We start from the raw sequence: 20,490 nt of genomic DNA, 5'->3' as shown, positions 1-20,490 counted from the left end.
TATGAAGTTTTTTTTTTAAAGGGAAAACAAAAACACTGTATTTGCCAGAGGAGGGAGGGGGCTGAAAGCTACCCTGTGAGAGAAGAGGTCTGGAGCAGAAAACCTCAAGGGCCTTTGTCTTCAGCCCTTTTTATCACTGGTGCAGAAAGACACACACACACACACACACACACACACACACACACACACACACACACGAACAATTCCAAGAAGTATCTGGCCAAATTCTCAGGTTACCTGGGGAGTTCTGAGGTGAGGAGCAGGGTGAACAGCGGGGAGAGAAGCTGTACCCAGGGTGGAAGGAAGCCTGCAGAGGGACGTAGGACATGATTTCTTCTTCAAAAAGACTGCAAATTTAAAGGAAAAAAAAAGTGTTAGTTTTCCTTAGCAGTGATCAGGACTGGGGTCTCTACTTAAATCCCAGCCACTGGAATCTTCTAGAAACAATGGCAGGTGTTTCCATCCAGTCTCTCTCAGGTAGGTGGCTGTAGGTCAGAGCAGCCCAATTTGGCTTCTCTGGCATCATGTGATGCACAGCCTCTTACCTTAACAGAATGACTAGATCTGCATCGCAGGACAACTTTTCAAGCCCGTGATTGCCCTCAGTCCGAATGTAGTGGATTTTCTCCCTGGAGGAAAGAAAATGAGAATTACACACCAACATATAAAACAGCTTAGGGAGAAATCTTTTCTGAGTTCCTTTATTCCTGTCAAATGTGGCCAGATAGCCATGTCCCAGTGTTCAGTGCATTTTGTGGTGCCCAGCTTGCTTTGCAGATTCACAGGATGCTCTATGAAGGGTGGCTTTTCCTCATACTCTGGGGGCACATAGCTCAGAGAGTAGCACAGCACAGCTGGTCTCACAGAGCTAGGACAGGAGAGGGGCTGGGCATGCCGAGCTGCTGAAACTGCCCTGGGGTCCTGGTACTTTGGCAGCCATGGTGTGGGGAGTTGCTTGAGAAATCCTGTGCTGCTTGGAGAATTTAGGCCATGGTGGGTACAGAAGGACCCGGCCCCCAGAACAGACAAGAGTCTCCCGGTCAGTCGATGTGCAGGCATCAGTTTGTCTCTGTTTAATTACAGCTCCCATTTGGACCTTTTTCACACCCTCCAACTTGGAAAACCATTTCCAGTACAGGTGTATGGATAAGTAGCATTTATTTAAAAAGGAAAAGTGGGAGTGGAAGGGAAGTGGGGGAAAAAAACCCAACAACTGAGATGTGTTACGTACATGTACCAATTCCCCACAATAAATGGAATCATTGTCCTGTAAACAGGTACTCATAAATTTTTTTAAATAGCATTTATTTTGATCAAATTAACTTTGAAATTTGCCTCCTTGATATTATTCAGGTATTATCAATACTACACTCAAGAATCACTCCACGTATGCAGGCTTCGAAGGAGTTTTTTTTTTTTTTTTTTTTTGCCTTCTTTGACAAGAGATAGTAGAAATCTGGGAAAAATTAAGGGTTGGTTTTAAGAAAAATGTTAACTCTTTCTTGTTTAAATTTTATAATTTGAGACTCATATTGGAATTGTAAGCAATAACAGAGATCGAGGGGAAAAAAATGAGAACTAAGACCTGTCATGTAAAGGTACAAGATCCCAATAATGAATGTAATTGTACTGTATACCTAAAATGTACTAATAAACTCAATAAAAGAAAAAAAAAGAGAAAGAGATGTCATTCCCCTCTGTGGTAACATAGGCACAGTTTTCAAATCTACTTATCCTGCAGATACAGTTTTTTCCTCTGTCTGATTGTATTACTGTGTTTTCATAGCATCATAACTTGCCCATTCAGGAAAAAATATATTCAACTTGACCTTTTGCTGTGGGAATTTCTTCTTAAAGGCAAAAGGAGACTTTCGGCCTCTATAAAGATATATAAAATGAGATTGAACAGAGAAGTGCCTGGGACTTCAACCTCTCGGTTTAGGCAAAGTATCACTGCAGGAAATGCAAGGTCCCAAATCTGAGGGACATTCAGAGTGGCTTTGTGTGGGGCTCGGAGAATGGACCACACCTGTCTGCAGCATTTTCCAAGAACCAGCAGAAGCCCAGCCAAAGGTGCAAGTGCCATCTCCCACCACTACCTGCTTCTTCCTCTGCCTTTGTCCTTCAAATCCTGACGCCACTTCTTGGCTTTCTTATTTGGAAGATGCTCTTGGACCTGCTCTTCTGATTTACTGCTTGCAGCTCCACGAATGACTGTCTAATTTATACGTTCACTCAATGGTAACACCCACTGGGCACGTTACCCTGTTGTCTGAAGGGACTGTGTCTGGTTAAGCCCTGGACTCTCTGCCTGGGGCTAAAAGGGTATTCCCCAGGTCCCCGGGGAAAAGGAGGTCCAGAGAGGGCTACCTCCACTGGGGCACAGAAAGTGCCTCTCAGCACAGTGGTTCTATCACTGTACCACTCGCACGAATCACGACCATGTGTCAGAATGCCAAGCAGTTTCCCTGGAGTGTAGGTGGCTCCCCAGTGGACACAGACCCTTTATCATCTTGAGCATCTCATCTAGAACTGAGGATGTGAGGTTTCTCCAAACACCCTGAGACCCCATTCCAAAAGAGCTGAGAACAGCAGAAGATAGCTAAGGGTGATAATACCAAATGTGCCTCTTCTGTTTGTCCCTTGGCATCAGGAAAATTCTCGTGCACACTCTCCTCAGATCTTGGGTCAGTGAGCCACCTGCTTCTTTGATATCTGCCATTTTGGCCTCCAAACGCACTATCCAAAATGAAATCCTTATCATCTGTACTCTACCCAAACTAGTCCTCCTTCACTCTTTCCCACCTCAGGAGATGTCACCATTGCCACTGTCCATTTACCTGCAGAAGCCCTGGCTTCTGGCTGGCATTTTTTCCCACATTTTTTTTTAATACAGACTAATAGGTTTCATTTCATGTATTCATACATGCACATAACATACTTTAATCATGTCCTCCCTGCACTCCCTTATTCCACCTTCCCCCAGTGTCACATTTCAGGGGGATTTTATGCATATAATGCATTTCGGTTGCATTCATCTCGCCACTATCTGGCTTTATACCCCTCTTCCCCTGACTCCCTTCCTCTTGTCTAGTGACAGTCTCCCTTCTACTTTCTTGTCGTCTTTCTAACATTCCACATATTAGGGAGAACACGTGTCATTTGTCTTTCTGAGTGTGGCTCATTTCATTCAACACAATGATCTCCAGAGCCATCCATTTTTTGACAAACGACAAAATTTCACTGTGACCGAAAAACACTCAACTGTGTATAAGTGCCGCAGTCTCCTCGTCCATCTTTGGATGGGCACCTAGGCTGACTTTACACCTTGGCTATTGTGTGCAGTTCTGACTGCCAGTCATTCTCATATTCTCCCCTCACTCTGTTTTTCTCCCAGATGGGGTCTTGCTATGTAGCTCAGGCTGCTCCTCCTCTCCATCCTAGCTCATCAGCATCCACAGGACCACTACCTCTCACATGGATCCATCTAATTGTCTTCTGCATAGCCCCCTGCTTCCCCTTATGCCCCTCATCCAACCTAGCGGTTCTCCACAGAGCAGCCCAACAGGCCACCAAATACACAAATGCAATAATATTTCTCTTCTGCTGAACACTCTTGCTTCGCAAAACCGCATTTCAAAGAAGAATCTCAGCTCCTTTCCACTTTCAACAGGCCTCCCTCTCCACCAGCACCATGGTCTTTCCATCTCTCCCAGCCTATCCTTGAGCCTCAGTGCCTTTCCTTTGTCCTGCACAAACATCAAGCTTTTCCTACCTCAGGGACTTTGCACACTCTCCCTGCCCCTCACTTTGGATCTGAGAAACAATTCCTTCTCATTCTTCAGGTTTCAGCTTAAGCACCACCTACTTGGAGAAGTCTTGCTTGTATTCTGTGCAGGATGTTAAGTCCTCATCTTTTGCACTAGGAAATTATCTACTATCACTAATTTTTGATCATGGTTTGCATGATACTTAATACATTATCAGGATAACTGCATGTCAAAAATACTAGTTGAAGGCAAGACTGAAGGAATCAGGATTGCTGCCATGCTCTTCACACCTAAGGAGATGCCAATGAACCTGTTTTTTGGTTTCATCTTCTCTCTCTTAGTGTAGCTTGCTTACATTTTTCACTGCTGTCTGCTGAGTAGTTTTCTGAGAATTCTAAGTGGCTTTGTGGACTAGAGAGACAGAATTCCTGACTCCCTGAAAATAGCAATGGCTGAATTGAGGTCAAGTCCCACTTGAAGACCAGGGAGGAAGCAGTAAGTTGTTCTGGGCAGGGTCCTGGAGCGAAGGAGTTCTCTTTCCAATTCTCAGACCATTAGATGGGTCTGAGTCCCCTCATATTAACTCAGGGGAAGGGAGAAGCTTAGTATTAGGGAATAGCACCAGGTTCTTGGTTCACCTGGCCTTGACCTCCTGAACAGCAAGCTCCTGTTCTTGTCTTTTTGCTTTTGAGTGTTCGGGCCTCCCAGTCATTCCCGATAGTCACAGTGGCCTTTGGTTTCTGACGAGATATATGGGTTCTCAACCTGGGGCAACAGTCTCCATAGGGTCCACAAACTGCTTGAAATTCTGTGCACAGATTTATGCTTACTCATTGAAGAGAGTCTATAACAGCCTGCATCAGATTTCCAAAGATATCCATAACCTTAAAAAGGTTATTTCTACCCTAGATAATTCCCATTGCACTCCAATTTTAAGTCTGCTCCACAACTGTACAATTCCGCACTTTGACAAAAACTTCTAAAGTTTCTTGGAGTTTGTTATAATGTGATATCACACAGTAGGGCTAAAACATTTCACTTTCCTTTGGAAAGACACTCTACTCTTTTTACATAGGGGATTACTATTTTCAAAAGCTTTTCTAAAGATTAAAATGGAACTGTAAAAAAAACAAACAAACAGGGACTCTAGTTCCTTTGGTGAGTTCAGAGTCCTTCAAAAACAGACAAACAAACAACCCAAGCAGTGAACTCATTACTTGGGGATAGGATCAGTAACAAAAAGTATTCAAGAGCTGAAATATAAGAGTCTTTTCAGATAATACAATTCTCTGGAAATCCCTTGAAAATTCCCACACTTCAGCCCCAGATAAAAGACCCACAAGACCAAGTACATCACTGCCCTCTGTGGTACTAATGAAACTCAAGTATGCAATTCTTCAGAGTTGACCAGGGCCTGGGGGTACAGGTCCACGGTACAGTACATGTCCAGCATGAGTGAGGCATTGGGTTCAATTCCTACCACGTTAACAATAAATCAAAACCCCCCTTAATATAAGTGAGAGTGATAATGTCTTGTGCTAAAGTTCCTGCGTAAGATGTGTCAGTGAAGGTGATAATTTCTCAAACTAATGTTGACATATTCACGCTAAAGACCTTTCACTTACTCTGAAAGTATTTCCTATCTTCACCTAAAGGTAGAGGACCAAGATCTGAGGGGCAGAGCAGATGCAAAAGTGAAGATGACAAAGGTTCCTCCTCAAAGAGCTGACGGTGTATACAGAGACATAGTAGATGACAGAATATGCAAGATCTAAATACATCTTAGAGGTACAAAGTGAATGTCATTAAAGCCAGACAAAAGAAATAATAAAGTCTGCCTGGTTCCTGAGTTTCTACATTTGATCTGCGCCTTTAAAATGGGATGAGACACCAATAATAGAAAAGCCAATCCAGGAAGGACAAAGGTCATCGAGAACACAGGCTGTCTGGTGAGAATGAGAGACTTCTAGGAGCATCAAAATGAGCTCAGGATAGAGAATTAGGTCAGGACCAGACTTTGCAGGCCATGGATCAATGAATCCTGTGCTTATTTGTTTTCTACATCATGGGGTCTCTAGAGTCTTTTCTGAAGGGCAGTAAGGACATGATTCTATATGGGGGATCAGAAGGTAAGCTGGCCACGGTGGGATGATAATGGATTATCTTATGAGACACTACTGTGAAGTACAGGGAGAAGGAGTGCAGGAGAAAATGTGCATAGGTGAATGTTACGGGGAGGGGGAGCTGAGGAGAGGGTGGGGGGTGCTGGGTAGATGGTGATGGGTCAAATTTACACAGAGCAAAACTGCAGGGAAAGGTCGTGTTAATGAGGGGACAAGCAGGAGAAAGAATGGTGAATGAGTGATCTGGAGGAGTTGGCAAGGATCTGACCAATGAAAGGGAAGAGGATGTTGCAGGGACCAGCCAGATCTGTGAATCCATCAGACGGGATAGGAAGAGGCTGTCATCTACGGGGCTCCCATGTGCCTGGCTAGTGCCTTCCACACAGCTGTACTTCAGAAACTCAAAAATGCCCACACTGAGACCCGAGCTGGAAACAAGATGAGGGCAGAGGACTGAGTAACATGTCTGTGCCAGCAGCCCCTGAGGTTGGAGTAAGAGCTCCAATTCCTAGGGGGATAGACTTAACCCCCAAGTGTCCACAGGGTGTACACTGAAGGTGGAGGTGTTTGAACTTCTTAGTGAAAACGCAAGATGAGGCTTGGGGACACTTTTCTTTTTATCATTTTAGGAGGCTAGCCTTCTCAAACGAAGTAGTTCAGAGTTTCAAAAAATAACCCTAATGGATACTAGGAGTTAAGTATTTAGAACATACAGTGGTGCCTTCATTCGTGAACTTAACTCTCTCTCTGATTCTGGCTGCAAACCGAGTAAGACAAGAACTGAATCAAATTTCCCAATAAGGTCAACACTGGGCCTAACCACTGAATTTGATTCGGTTCTTGTCCAACTCAGTTTGCCACCAGAATTGTGGTAAGAATCAAGTTCATGAACCGAGGTACCACTGAACTTTGTATTTGCTTTTGCATCTGAGTATGGACCCTATATATATGGTTTACCATTAAACAACTGTACTTCAAGATTAAAACATAATTTTATAGTGCTTTACATAATTTTTATTTATTTATTTATTGTGGTACTGGAGATTAAACCCAGAGCCTTGCACTGAGTTATATCCCCATAACCTTTAACAATTTTTTTTTTTATTTTGAGAATCTTACTAAGTTCCAAAGTTGCCCAGACTGGGCTCAAAACATGTGATCCTCCTGCTTCAGCTTCTCTGAGTGCTGGGATTATAGGGTGTGGCCACTATAAATAATTCTTTATGAAAACTATGTTGCTCCCTTTCTGTGCTTTGCTCAAAAACAGTGGGTATCACTTCAGCATCACAATAATAACATACAACTAACTCAACAATATAGCTATATCTGTGCTGTTTTCCAGAACACTGGTAGCCCTGGGTTTTCATTTTGAAGATTTAAATTAGAATTTAAGTGCACAAATAAAATGCCTCCTAAGCCTCTGTTCTCTCTCCACAGAGGTCTTTTACCACCTTTTACCATGAAGGAGTCCAGGGATGAGGGATGCACCCTACCTGAGTGCGTGGTTTCTCGCCAAGCTTGGCTGCCTCTCTTGCAACATTTCAAAAATGTTTGGCTGGCGAAGAAATGCCACAATCTTGTCATTATATGCTGAAACAGATAAAAGTGCAGAGTTTGTGGTTGAGTCTGCAGCCCACAGATAATTTCTCTGATGCCTGGAAGCTGCCTACTTGATACCAGAATTAATGTGGGAGCCTGAAGCACTCATCAAAAAAACATGTAAGCTCTTGCATTTTTCAAATGTCACACAATAGCATTATTTCAGAAAGATCAAACTAAGGGGAACAAGGTCTAGGTGATCATTCACAATATGTCAGGTACTGTGCTAGGTGTGAACTCATCCCCATGGAAACAGGTAAAGGAGAATAAAATAGCTCTCCTTTGGCAAGTGCTCTCTCCACTTCTAATTTTTCTTGGTTCTCTTGCCACAGTTATTTTGACAGAAAATTTTTTTATGAATTCAAAGAAACTTTTCCTGAGCACTTGATACAGCACATGGCCAAGGTATTGATTTTCTTATTATGATAATGGAAATACCTAGGAGTCAGACTCTTTTTGCCTCACTTTCCTTGAGACTGCGGCCTGTGTTCCGGAAACAGGTAGATGAGGTTAGGAATAAAGGCTGTTCAAACTCTTCCTATACAAACATGGAAAGAGTGATATAATCTGAAAGCTGCATCTCGCAACATTGAAGCCCAATGCCTCACATACGCTATGCTCTTCTGGACGGAGGTGAAAAATCATAGAATGGGATAGAGAAGAAGATCTGTGAGGGTTGAGAAGGTGAGGAAGAAGAGGGGAGGGAGAAAGACACATGGAGGGGGAAGGGAAGAGGAAAAGGAAATGGGAGTGAAAGATTGGGGAGGAAGTGTCATAACAGGAGAGAAAAAAAAAGACCCTGAAGTATTAAATGAGTCATGGTAAGAAAACAAGGCTAAATAATGGGTGGCCAGAGGTTCAAAGAAACACGTATACATACCCAGGGGCAACGACTCATGTTGATGTTGGCTTCTGATTGCAGCTACCAGGCTGTGTCCTGGCCTGGCCAGTAAAGAGGCTCCTCTGTTTCTAGAAACTTCTGAGGCCTAATTGAAAAACAGAAGTGTAAGACTGAAAATCTGTCATCAATTTCCGATGATCTTTTGATAACAAGTTTTCAACATAAGCAGTAAACGATACTGACATTATCTAAGTTTAAAAAAATAATAAAGTTACAGTCTTTCAAATAATGAAAAACAAACCAGTTTCTTATAAAAATGATTGAGTGGTTGATGTGTTACACACTATGGTTAAGAACGTGAGTGTGCCAAATGTCATGGATGTTATTAAATGAATACATTGAGTAGACTAAGAAACAGCTCGCATCAGAACTATGTGAGAGATAAATGCCACACAAATCTTATTCTCATGGTTTAGAACTTGGAGCATTTATCAAATTTTAAAAGTGAAATACTGAGTATCTCCTATCCTCACAGATTTTGCAAGAGAACCATGATGAAAGCAAATTTACAAATAGAGAATCTGAGGTTCCAAGAAAAGAAAGTTTTCCTAAATTTAAAACTGTAAGAAAGAGAACCAGGATTCTCACTAACATGAGGCTGTAAAGCCTTTGTTTATTCCAGTGGTGTTACCAGCCTTCATCTAACAACTTAGTTTTGGTTGGGCATTTGTGACAAAACTTCATGGGATAAATAATTTGTTTAGTCCAAAGTTGGTATTTTTAATGATGAAGCTAATTTAGCTCCATTTTAAAATTTAATAAACCTCTAAGTTCTAGATCATGATAATAAACTTGATACCACAATTACATATATATTTTGTCTTTCAGAGTAAGACACTAAAATGGGGCACTATAGATTTTCCACACTGGACTACATTTACCAGATAAATAGGACTTAGTGCACGTTATGACTCAGTCTATGTGGTGTTGGACAAAGTATAGTAAAATAGGCTTTAGGACAGTAAAGAATCTTGAAGATAACATTATGAGACACTTACAGAAAGTCCAAATACACAGATAAAACAGAAAAGAAAATTCCCTCTCCGAGACCAGTATAAAATTCACTCACAGAATTCAGGAGAGGTGATGAGAACCTGTGCCACAAAGTCTAGAAAGGTCAGGTCAATTTCACAACGGTCACTTAAGGCTAGGCCATCTGTGATAGTGCAAGTGCCAATGTCAGACAATAGCCATTTCTGATTAAAGATACGGCAACTGCTGGTGTTGCCTTGGGTCTTAGCTTTACACTTTGTACCACAAATAGCATCCTTTGTATACAGTGATGTGCTACCGTTACACTATCTGTAGGTGGCAGCCTCTACTGCTCTTTTGGCAGAGCACAGCCATCTTTCTCTCCTGGTCCTTCTCATCATCCATGGCTCACTTCATGGACACTGAAATAGCATGTGCCAGTTTTTCACTCTGATGTCCACTACCCCTCAGCTCTGCCCAGGCAGATGCTAAGAACTTTTTGTTGTGGTTTTATTTTTTGAGACAGGATCTTACTATGAAGTTCATGCTGTCTTTGAACTCACTATGTAGCCCAGTCTGGCCTTGAACTCAAGAAGATCCTCCTGCCTCAACCCCTGGAGTGCTGGGATTATAGGCGTGTGCCACCATGCTTGGTTTAAACACCATGATTTGGAAGCTGCTATTTCTGCAGCAGCACTTCCCAGTCTCAATTAAATGGTTACAGTGAAAAAGGGTGAAAGAAGTTTACCAATTATGGAGTATGGAGTCCCCACACTTCTCCTTTTCCTTCACAAATCAATTAATGTGTACAATTTCTCTGGGACTGAAACAATATGACTCTTTTCCCGGGAGAGAACGGTAAGGTCTACCTTAATGTGTGCTTAAGATATGTTTGATGATGAAAGAGCAGAATTCTCAAGTCCACTCAGTTGAACGTCATCTAAGTGACCAGTTACAGAGAGAAATGGGAGAAGTAAACAGGTCTGGAATGTGAGCTTGTCCTGGGTGCACTGAACTCAAGACCCCTGCTGTCTCACCTCAAGTGAAGATAGGTAGTGGGTCACCCCAAAATGGATAGGGTTTTGAAACAGGAAGAACTCCCTTTTCATCCCAGCTCTCATAGGAAAAGTCCTGTGTTATATATACGTTTAGGGGAAAATGGCACCTACCTCCGAGGTCACCTGCTCACTGCAAAACTAAACTGGATTGGGAAATTCAGATCCCGATCAAGTCCAGCAACCCCAGAGGCAGACTGACAAATATGCTTCAGGTGACCTCTGAGTGAGCTGGAGGAAACAACACTGGGGAAAGATAGGCTTGAGGTTCTCTGAGCCACAAACATCTGCAAAGGGCTAGTCTTGGACAACTCAGAGCCCAGGTCTTAGCATGGCAAGACAGAGTCTTTTGCAGTTAAGGCCCACGACTTGACAGAGAGGTAGTCAATTTCAGTCAAGCCTTCAGGAAATTTGGGGGATTCTAAAAATTAGCTAGAATTGAGAGTGCACTAGGGTGTTCTAGCCCTGCTCTGGTTTAAACAATCCATCCCAAGGTACTGACTTGGGTTCCCCTCCAAACATGATGCCAACATTGCTTTGTCAACTACTGAAGGTGAGTAGAAGCTTGGATTTTTCAATTACCACCAACAGTATGTGACTCAAATTTCCTGGTGTTTGGCCCTTTTGGCCTGAGTTTCTCAGGGTGTGTGTGTGTGTGTGTGTGTGTGTGTGTGTGTGTGACAGAGAGAGAGAGAGAGAGAGAAGGAGAGAGGGAGACAGAATGAGAATGTTCTCTAGTGCCTTGGCTCTCCGCAGACATGCTATGATTGATTATTCTATGACTGGATAAGTACAGCCTACTTTTAGGATTGTTTCTAATTTTTTATATGTTGATTGCTTTCCTTATAACTGTAAATATGAAAACTTCACACATTTAGCTTTCCAGACAAAACAGAATTGATACTCTCAGAAAATAGTTTCCAATGACTGGAAAAAGCATATCCTCATCACTGTAATGTAGGCATGTATACTGGCAGGCTTTTTAAAAGTTGTATTTGAAAATTGCAGGACACAGATGGCATTTGGCTAATGATTAGATAATCTTTCTGAAAACACTACAGACCTGATGATTAAAATAAATAAATAAAATCAGAGGAAAGGCTCCAGTGATGAATCTACATAATCTTTAGATACCTTTTGTACTTTAAAAAATGGATCATTAGTGAAATTTTCAGCTGGAGGTAGTGGTTCTTGTCTATAAACCCAGCACTTTGGGAAGCTGAGACAGGAGGATGCCAAGTTTAAGCCCAGTTCAGGCAACTTGGCAACTTAACAAGACCCTCTTTCTAAGTAAATTAAATACATACATGGATAAATTAATAAATGAATGAATGAATGAATAAATAATAAATAGGGCAGGGGATGTAAGGCCCCTGTTTTCTTCCCTAGTATCATCAAACAAAACTAACTGATAAAATCTTCAGAATTATCTTATGGAAACAAACAGATCTAGATATGGATTGTTGGATACATTGAATTGTTTAATGGAGCAGTGAAAAGTGGGTAAGAAACATAATGCAAGCAGAGATCCTTGAATTAAGTGATGATACATCCACATGATGAAATATCACACAAGACATTTGAGGCCTGGGAATTGCCTCCAAAGGTATTGTAAAGGTAAAGCAGAGCCACAGGCACCGAGATCCAATCTCCCACTTCTAAATGCCCTAAGAAGTTATCCCAGATGCTTACCATATCTGTCTGAGTTTTCTACCCTCATCACATATTGTTTATAATTAGTTTGTTTGTTTGTTTGTTTATTTATTTATTTATTTATTTATTGGTGTCCGGGTTGGAACTCGGGACCTTGCGCTTGCAAAGCAGGCAGCAGAACCACTGAGCTAAATCCCTGGCCCTAATTAGTTTATTTCCCAAAGTGTCTGAATTTTGCAAACTTCCAGAAAAAATTATCATGAAGTATAGGTCATACAGACGGAAGAAGACATCTACCAATTTTAAGAAGCAATGCAAAAATTACTTTTCTCCCCAAGGGGAGCTTTCTTCAAGAAAACTCCATGTCTACAGAGCCAATGCAATGACCTTTGCTGCAAAAGTAGCTCACTGCTAAGAGTTACTGAGATGACTTCTGTTTTAAAGTCAAAAGTTTGTCTTCCCTGCCAGTCCCTTTGCCGTTCCCCAGAACAATCACTGTTAAGCTTCTTTGTGTCTATCTCCAGAAATTTTTTATGACTAGTGATTTTCCTAACCTGAATAAGATAAGGTTATAAAAATGATGCATTCTTATTTTTCCTTATAAATATTAAATGATACGGTTAACTGCAGTAACGACATAACACAGGTGTTAACCTTCAGTGATTTCCTTACTGCCAGGGAAAGTGTATGAGTGTTACAACCCTATGTACTCTTCTACCCCAAAGGAAAGGGATGTGCAAAGCCACACAGCTCCTCTAGGAGAGGCTGGCACTGGGGCTCCTCTCTGCTGACTAAAGCTCCAATTACGCTCTGCTCCACACTGTGAACCTGTTTTCTGTCTCTTTGCCACTCTGACTTGGGACCTTGGGGTAGTCAGCTTTTCCTCACTGTAACAAAATATCTGAGATGAACAAGGTACAGGGAGAAAAGGTGTGCTTCAGCTTGTAAGTAGTTCTGGAGGTTCCAGTCCATGAGTGGCTGTACTCATGGAGAGCATGGTAGAGTGCAGTTGTTCATCTCATAGCTAGGAGGCAAAAGACAATGAGGAGAGGGCCAAGGTCCTTATAGTCCCATGCAAGGGCATGTCTTCAATGACCCAAAAGCCTCCCACTGGACCCCATTTTGGGGGTGGCTTCTGGGCATCTCATCCAGCGCCTTGTACTTGCTAAACACACACTCGACTGTAAAGTCATACTCCCGGCCCCTAGGCCCCAACTGTTAAAGATTGCTTACATCACCTCCCTGTAGCACATCCTGAGGACCAAGCCTTTACTATCGAGGTCTCTGGGGGACATTCAACAACCAAATGATAGTGGCTCCTCATCTCCCACTGGACTGTGGCAATGGCCTCTATGGGGCCTCTCCATCACATCCTTGTGCACAGACCTCCTTCTTGTCCTTTATAGTCTCCTTTTCAAGATTCCAGTTTACAAGGGGAGGATTAGGAAATCTGAGCTGTGTTCCTGAACTCCCTGAGTGACTTCAGTTCTTTGGTTTGCTTAATTTATAAAATATGATTCTTACCCAGGTTGGTACTACCACTCGACTAGGGGTTGGAAATGCTCAGGGGTATGACAGCTAATTTTAGGTGTCCACAGCCTGAATTAAAGGATACCCGGATAGTTGGTAAAGCATCGTCTCTGAGTGTATCTGTGAGGGTGTTTCCAGAAGAGTCTGGCATTGGAATCACAGAGTGGTTAGGAATGTCCACACTCACTCAGTGTGAATGGGGCCTCCCCTTGGTTGACAAACCAGAAAAGCAAAAAAAAAAAAAAAGGCAAATTCAAATACTCTCATATGTAACTGGGACACCCTTCTTCTCCTGCCTTTGGATACCAAAACCCCAGGCTCTCTGGCCTACAGATTACAGGACTTGAACCACTAGTTCCCAGGCTCTGAGGTCTTCAGACTTGAGCTAAGTTGTGCCACCAGCTTCCTTAGTTCTTCCACTTGCAGAAAACACATGTGGGACTTCTTGGGTCTATAATCACATGAACCAATTAACACAATCAATCACTGCTCAGCTGTCTATCCATTTATCCACTTATCTATCTATTGTACTGGTTCTGCTTCTTTGAAGAATCCTAACTAGTACAGCACTTTCTGCTTTGCTTTATTTTTTCCTCTGTTTTCATCATCACAATGACTGGTGAAGTGGGGTCACTTTGAACATTCAATGGACAGGACAGGAAGCAAAGGTCCTGGAATGTTATGGGACAATTTAACATCTCAGAAAACTGCCCTGACCTCAAATGCCAAAAGTCTCCCTCTGCTGAGAAACAATAGTTGGAATGTTTTCAAATGTGCATTTTTTACACAAAAACCATCACAATACTTTCCTCAAATTCATTCCATGTGCTCTTCTAGAGGGGTGTGCAAAGCCTTCCCAAAACCATTACACAGCCACATGGACGACCTACTGTTTCATATAGATCTTGTCTCCTCTGCACCTTCGCTGATTCTGCTTTTTGCAAGGCTGCCCTTTTTCCTCCTTTGTGCCTGACTAGAGGTTATCAGTCTCCAAGTTCCAGGTCAGATACCTTATTGTAGAAGGTACCTATTATCCTTGGCCTCTTCTTGATACTTATCCTAATGTATCTCATGGCACCTGATCATATTCTTCTTTCTCTCGTCACTCCATCTGTGTTTTTAGCCTGGCTTCAAAAACAGAATACAAATGACTGTTTCACACGCCTCTGTATTCCACAATGCTCACGGCAAGATATGGCCCAAATCAGCATTTGGTGAGCAAGGCCACATTACAGCATACACCATCCACATGACTCACGGTGTCTGTGTTTTGTAACAGAGCCCCCCCCCCCGCCATTCCCTAAGCTGTGGGTTGTCACAGCAGGAAGAACCACATATGTGTGGAGTCTTTGCTTTCTTTGCTGTGTCCCCTCTGGATCAAACATCCTCTGCATCCACCTTCTCTCTATTGTTTTTCTTGGTTTCTCCATGTTGGTCTACAGCTACCAGGAGGGGGCGGTGGGCAGACGGAGGGGTGAGGTCTGAATATCTAACATTCAGAGTGAGTGGAGTGGGTTCATTAAGAACGAGACAGACGGCTGATATACCATCACGCCCTTTTCACTGTCACATGTTAGAGCCGTTCAGCTGGTTCTTGGCTGGTGCTGGTGTCACTTTGCTCTTAATGTTGCTATGAGAGGAATTAGACTATGTTCTTCAATCTTATCAAATAGATGCTCTGGAACAGGTAATGTAAGTGGAACCCCTCGCTCAGTCTTGTTCTATTAGCAAGGTCTTTAATATTTATATTTTCTGATGAATTTCTTATAATTGGATGAGATTTAGGAGGTCCATCTTCCATCGGGTGATTGATGTTTTTGTTTTACTGGTGGTAAATTCCTGCTGTACTCAGCTTCTTTCTTACCCGTTGTTATCCTATATCATTACTGATATTGCCTCAATCATATTCAGAAGGTTGGGCCTTTAAAATCCATTGAAATGGCCTATTTTAAGTCGATGCAGAGTTTTGAATCTATCTACTATAATCTTAGATACTGGATCTTGTACTCCCTCAAGTGCTACGTAAGTTGCCACTAATTAGGGGGAATATGAACACTGAGCTGGGAAGCCAGGCCACTGTTTTCTCTAGTTAGAGGTCATCAGCATCTAGAGAATCCTGACATCCACAAAATGTTCAGGGATGTATAATACTCCCTATCTGCATGGCAAAAACCACACTTTACTTATATGCAGAAAGAAAGGTTTAATATGCTTTTAACAGGGTCCTGAAACAAAATTACTTAAGATAGCCCCATGAATGAAAAATTTATTTTGTCACACTGGCATTAAGCCATGAGTGCCTCTGGTTAGAAGTTATACCTCTCAGAGTACACAGAGAACTACTTTTCTTAAAAAAGAAGTAAATAGTTCCAATAATCAACAACATCCTTTTTTTTTTTTTTTTTTTGGTTCTGGGGATCAAACTTGGGCCCTTGTACTTGCAAGGCAGGTGGAGGAACCACTGAGCCAAAATCCCGGCCCAATTCAACAACATCTTGAGTCTGAGGTTTGCTATCTGGAGGGGATAGCTGTTGGGTGGGCTGTAATTTTTCCAGTTTCCCCTGAGAGGTTCACAATGGCTCTCCCTGACACGTCCTTCACTCTCTATTCCTTTCTTCCTCTGTCACTTTTTTTCATTTTTTTGCCTCACAATAATCCAATACTACAAGCTGTCATACAGGAAGTGGTTTTCCAAGCCTACATCTCCTGAGATCCTGGTGGTTGCTATGAAGAGGGACAAATTCTTGAGAAATATCAGGACATAGAAGGGATTTGCTCACAATCCTAAAGAACTGACTGATGTCAGTTTTGGCTTGAGAAAGAAAGAAAAGGTACGTGGTATAGGGAGTAATACAGAAAGGCCATGAAGTGCCACCTTTCATGGCTTAGCAGAAGGAAAACACGGCAGTGAAGGAAGATATAAAACCAGGGAAGAGCATACAGCAGGGTGGGAGTAGAGTATTCATATAGGACCAGGCTTATTATCCTGGTTTTTAGTCCACACATACACCATACTGATGCTTTCTCCAGGATCTTATGGAGATGCAGAAGTTCAAACCAGGCATGGAGTGCACAGTAGTGACCTTGTAAGCATGCACGTGTGACTGGTAAGGAAAATAACTAGTGCTAAGATCTCCTAACAGTTTCCTTTAAACTAGAGATATTTTTAGTGGTGTTGATTTGGACTAAGTGAAAGCAGAAGGAAGGTGATTGGAAGACAGGTCTAGGGAGTCCCACGGGCGTCCCACAGCGGTCACTTATTCGAGAGCACACTGGCTACGCCCGTGGCTTCATCTCTTACGGAGCAGGCAGCTCTAGATCCCAGCCAGGAAGAGTTCTGCCCCTCCAGGGCACCAGGAACGGTGCAGCTGGAGGGTGGGGTGGGGAGCATTACCTCTCCGGCACTGTAACTTCGGAGCCTCTGGAGGTGCTGGCGATGAGTCAGATGATTGGGAAGGCGGCCGTTCTGGAGAGGGATGCGGGGGTCAATGAAAGTGGTGGCTCGACTGTTGTGGTCCACGAAAAAAGACTGTGGGCAAGCAGGGGAAAGAAGGACAGCATGAGAATACGTGGAAATGGTCCGCAGCACAGGGGAACAGGAGGGACAGGGTTCATGTGTTAGGCTGTCTGCTGCCCCCCCAATCCCCTGTCACACATTTTTCAATCTACTCCAAAGTCACCCACACAGATGGCCCTCAGGCACCACGTGTCTGTTTAAGCATTAGCTGAATAAACCGGATAACTCAAATCACCCCCAAATATTACAACGCAAAGATAACTGCCAAAATATTTTGGTGATCCTCACCTCCAGCTTTTTCTTTTCTTATGTATGTATCTCCAAATCTACACTTTTAGTTGATGCTATATAAAACATGATCAGCAAACTGCTCTGGTTAACGACAGTTTGGTAAACGGTCATGTTAACAATTATGACATCTGAAATATTTTATGAAGTAACTACTTTAGTAAAGTCACTATTATGGGGACTTTAAGCAAGTGAATGGCAATGATGTAAAAAAACACAAATAAAGAATCTAAATAAAAGCCTCCTGTGGTGGCTCCCTCTTGCAATCCCAGCGTTCTGGGATGCTGGGGGAGGAAGACTGCAAGGGCTCTGGATTCAATCCACAGCACTGAAAAAAAATCTGAATAAGATTGCAGTGTTAGTTTATAAAAAAAGTTTGGTTATATGAGATTCTAAACATACAAATATAAGTTAACTTAATAAATACTGAAAAGGGATTTTTTTATTATTCAAGAACATGCCTAGACATTTATAAATTAAATAGGGTCCTTATATTTATTCACGTTGCAGTCATTTTTTAAAAATTTTAAATTTTTTTTTTAATTTTATTGAGTTTATTGGTACATTTTAGGGATACAGTACAGTTACATTCATTGTTGGGATCATGTACCTTTACATGGCAAGTCTTGATTCTCATTTTTTCCCCTTACCTCTGCCCTCCCTTCACCCCCTCCGAGTGCTCATTTGCAGTACTGAATGATCACAATCATTGTGGGGATTTGGTACAGGTACATAATACATCTTTTCTATTAATTCCTGGAAGTTGAATTGATCACTGAGGTAAAAGTTAAGAGAAAAAGCTGAGGTCATCAATCCGTATTAACACACCACCTTCCTGACAGTTGTACAGATTTACTGTCTTACCAGAAGCCGGTTCTGTGTGCTCCTTTCCATAATGCTCTCAACAGATACTGTGTAATTTTGTAAGCACTCTTAGAAATGTTAAATGGTATATAATGGTGAATTACAATTTACTGTGGAATTTACAAAAGAAAAACATTTTCTTCTTAAAGGTTTAATTTCATAGCTCAATTTCATTAGAGAAAGTACAGGCTTCTATGGTGGGTCTCTTTTGCTGTTGTTGGGTATTAAGATTATCTTATTTAAATGTGTGCTTAGTTACACACTTGCCTTCATGTTGGCTTTTGATTTTTTTTTTTGCTTTGCTTTATAATACACAAAATTTTTACATTTGTCTGAACTAAAATATTTTAGTCACTGCTTTCTAGGGATTAGTTAAATGTTTTAAGTATATTATTCTAGCTTTTTCAAAATAGTGAATTAATTGTTAACACCAAATTCTGGATCTTTTTGAAACTTATCTGGTATAGCGTGAGTTGTAACTTGATGATTTTTTCATACAGTCCATTTCCCCAAATCACCTGCTCCCCCGCCCCCTGTTTTTTTTGGTCCTGGGGATTGAATTTGGGACCTTGTGCTGGAGAGGCAGGCAGCGGAACCACGGAGCTAAATCCCTGGCCCTACTCCCTATCGTTTTATCCCATGTACATTTCTTTCTTTTTTTCTCTCTCTCTCATTGAGTTTATTGGTACATTTTAGGTATACACTACAGTTACATTCATCATTAGGATCCTGTACCTCTACATGACAGGTCTTGGTTCTCATTTTCTCCCCTTGTCCCTGTCCTCCCTTCATCTTCTCCTCCCCTCCCCATTTAAAAACACTTTATTTCCATTTTTTCATTTTCTCATATATTTTTCCCTTATTACCTTTCCCCTACCCTTCCCGCTTTCCCTACACTTTTATACCTTTTCTTCCTATTTCACATTGTCAATTATATCATTAGGATCTTATGTACTATTATAATTTTTCACACCAGAGAAACTATTCGGTATTTACATGTGTGACTTATTTCACTTAGGAGTATATCCTCAATATGTATCCATTTTCCTATGAATGAATCTAATTTCTCATTGTTTATGGCTGAGTAGTATTCCATTTTATAGAAAAACCACATGTACATTTCTTATTAACACCACTCTGTCTCAGGCACCTATCTCTGTCTAACAGTCTGTGGGATTTCCAAATAAGGTGTGTAGGGTAAGTTTCCTCTTCATCTTTTCCAAGATTTTTTTTAGGTGTTCTTGTGTGTTTATTTTTATTTTTAAGATAAACTGGTATTTGAGTTATTAAATTCTAATACTGTTCTATGGAGATTTTTCTTGGAATCACCTTAATTCCTTTTCTTGGAATCACATCACAGATGATGGGGGCTGTAATTCATTCGTTATGACAGTATTTCCATTTCCCATTTCTGAACATGTCTATGAAAGATTTTTTTCCCCTGTATAAGTGTTCTAATGTCTTCCCGACTCATATTTGAGATTAAGATAGTGTATAGGTACATATATCCTCTTTGCTTTTCACTTACAAGTAATGACGATTTTGTCTCTTTTGGAAGGGGCCCTTATATTTTCTATTTCTCTTGCAGTACTGGTGAGAAGTTCTAAAGTACTGCTAAATAAGAGGGGGCAGTTGCAGTATTTCCTTGTTTTTCGATTGGGAGATGCCTGGGGTCCATTTGCCAAATAGATGTTGCTTACTGTTTTACGTAGTTACATTGTGCTACAGTTTGGATCCTGAATGGCTGTCAAAGGGCCATATGTCAAAGGCTTGGTCCCTGGGCCGGTGGAGCTATTGGGAGGGGGTGGGATCTTTGGTAGGTAGGGACTGGTGGTAGGAAGTTAGGTCATTGGGAACATACTTTTGAAAAGAAAATTGGACAGCACCCCCTTCCTGTCTGCCACGAGGTGAACCAGCATCCTCTTTCATGTGTTCCTGCCATGATGTGCTGCCTCTTACAGACCTCAAAGCCATGGGCCTACTGACCATGGACTGAAACCTCTGAAACCATGAGCCAAAATGAGCCTTTCCTCCTTATAAGGATTATTCCAAGTATTTCATCACAGTCCTGGAAAGCTGACTGGTGGAATGACGTTTTTTAAAGAAGTTATCACACAAATTGCTTGATTTTCATTTGCAAATAATTTTGTCTCCTTCACAGGAAATTTTATTTTACTTCCTTTCCTATAATGTTGATGAGAGTATATCACATTTTAGA

The 20,490-nt window shown here is 41.7% G+C and overlaps 1 protein-coding gene across 1 annotated transcript in view; it reads right to left on the bottom strand.

The window, feature by feature from the left end:
* The window catches only part of Hecw1 (HECT, C2 and WW domain containing E3 ubiquitin protein ligase 1), a 390,788-nt gene that overhangs the window by 60,234 nt on the left and 310,064 nt on the right, over positions 1-20,490 (bottom strand). Inside the window, 5 exon segments of the mRNA XM_010610867.3 lie at positions 238-347; positions 546-629; positions 7,387-7,483; positions 8,373-8,478; positions 16,998-17,132. Coding sequence (XP_010609169.1) covers positions 238-347; positions 546-629; positions 7,387-7,483; positions 8,373-8,478; positions 16,998-17,132 — 532 coding nt within the window.

Source organism: Fukomys damarensis, unplaced genomic scaffold, assembly GCF_012274545.1.
Source record: "Fukomys damarensis isolate Sample0158 unplaced genomic scaffold, DMR_v1.0_HiC HiC_scaffold_17, whole genome shotgun sequence".
In the NCBI taxonomy this organism is placed as follows: Eukaryota; Metazoa; Chordata; class Mammalia; order Rodentia; family Bathyergidae; genus Fukomys; species Fukomys damarensis.
The sequence above is the reverse complement of the archived record's forward strand: the minus strand, read 5'-3'. Positions and strand labels throughout refer to the sequence as shown.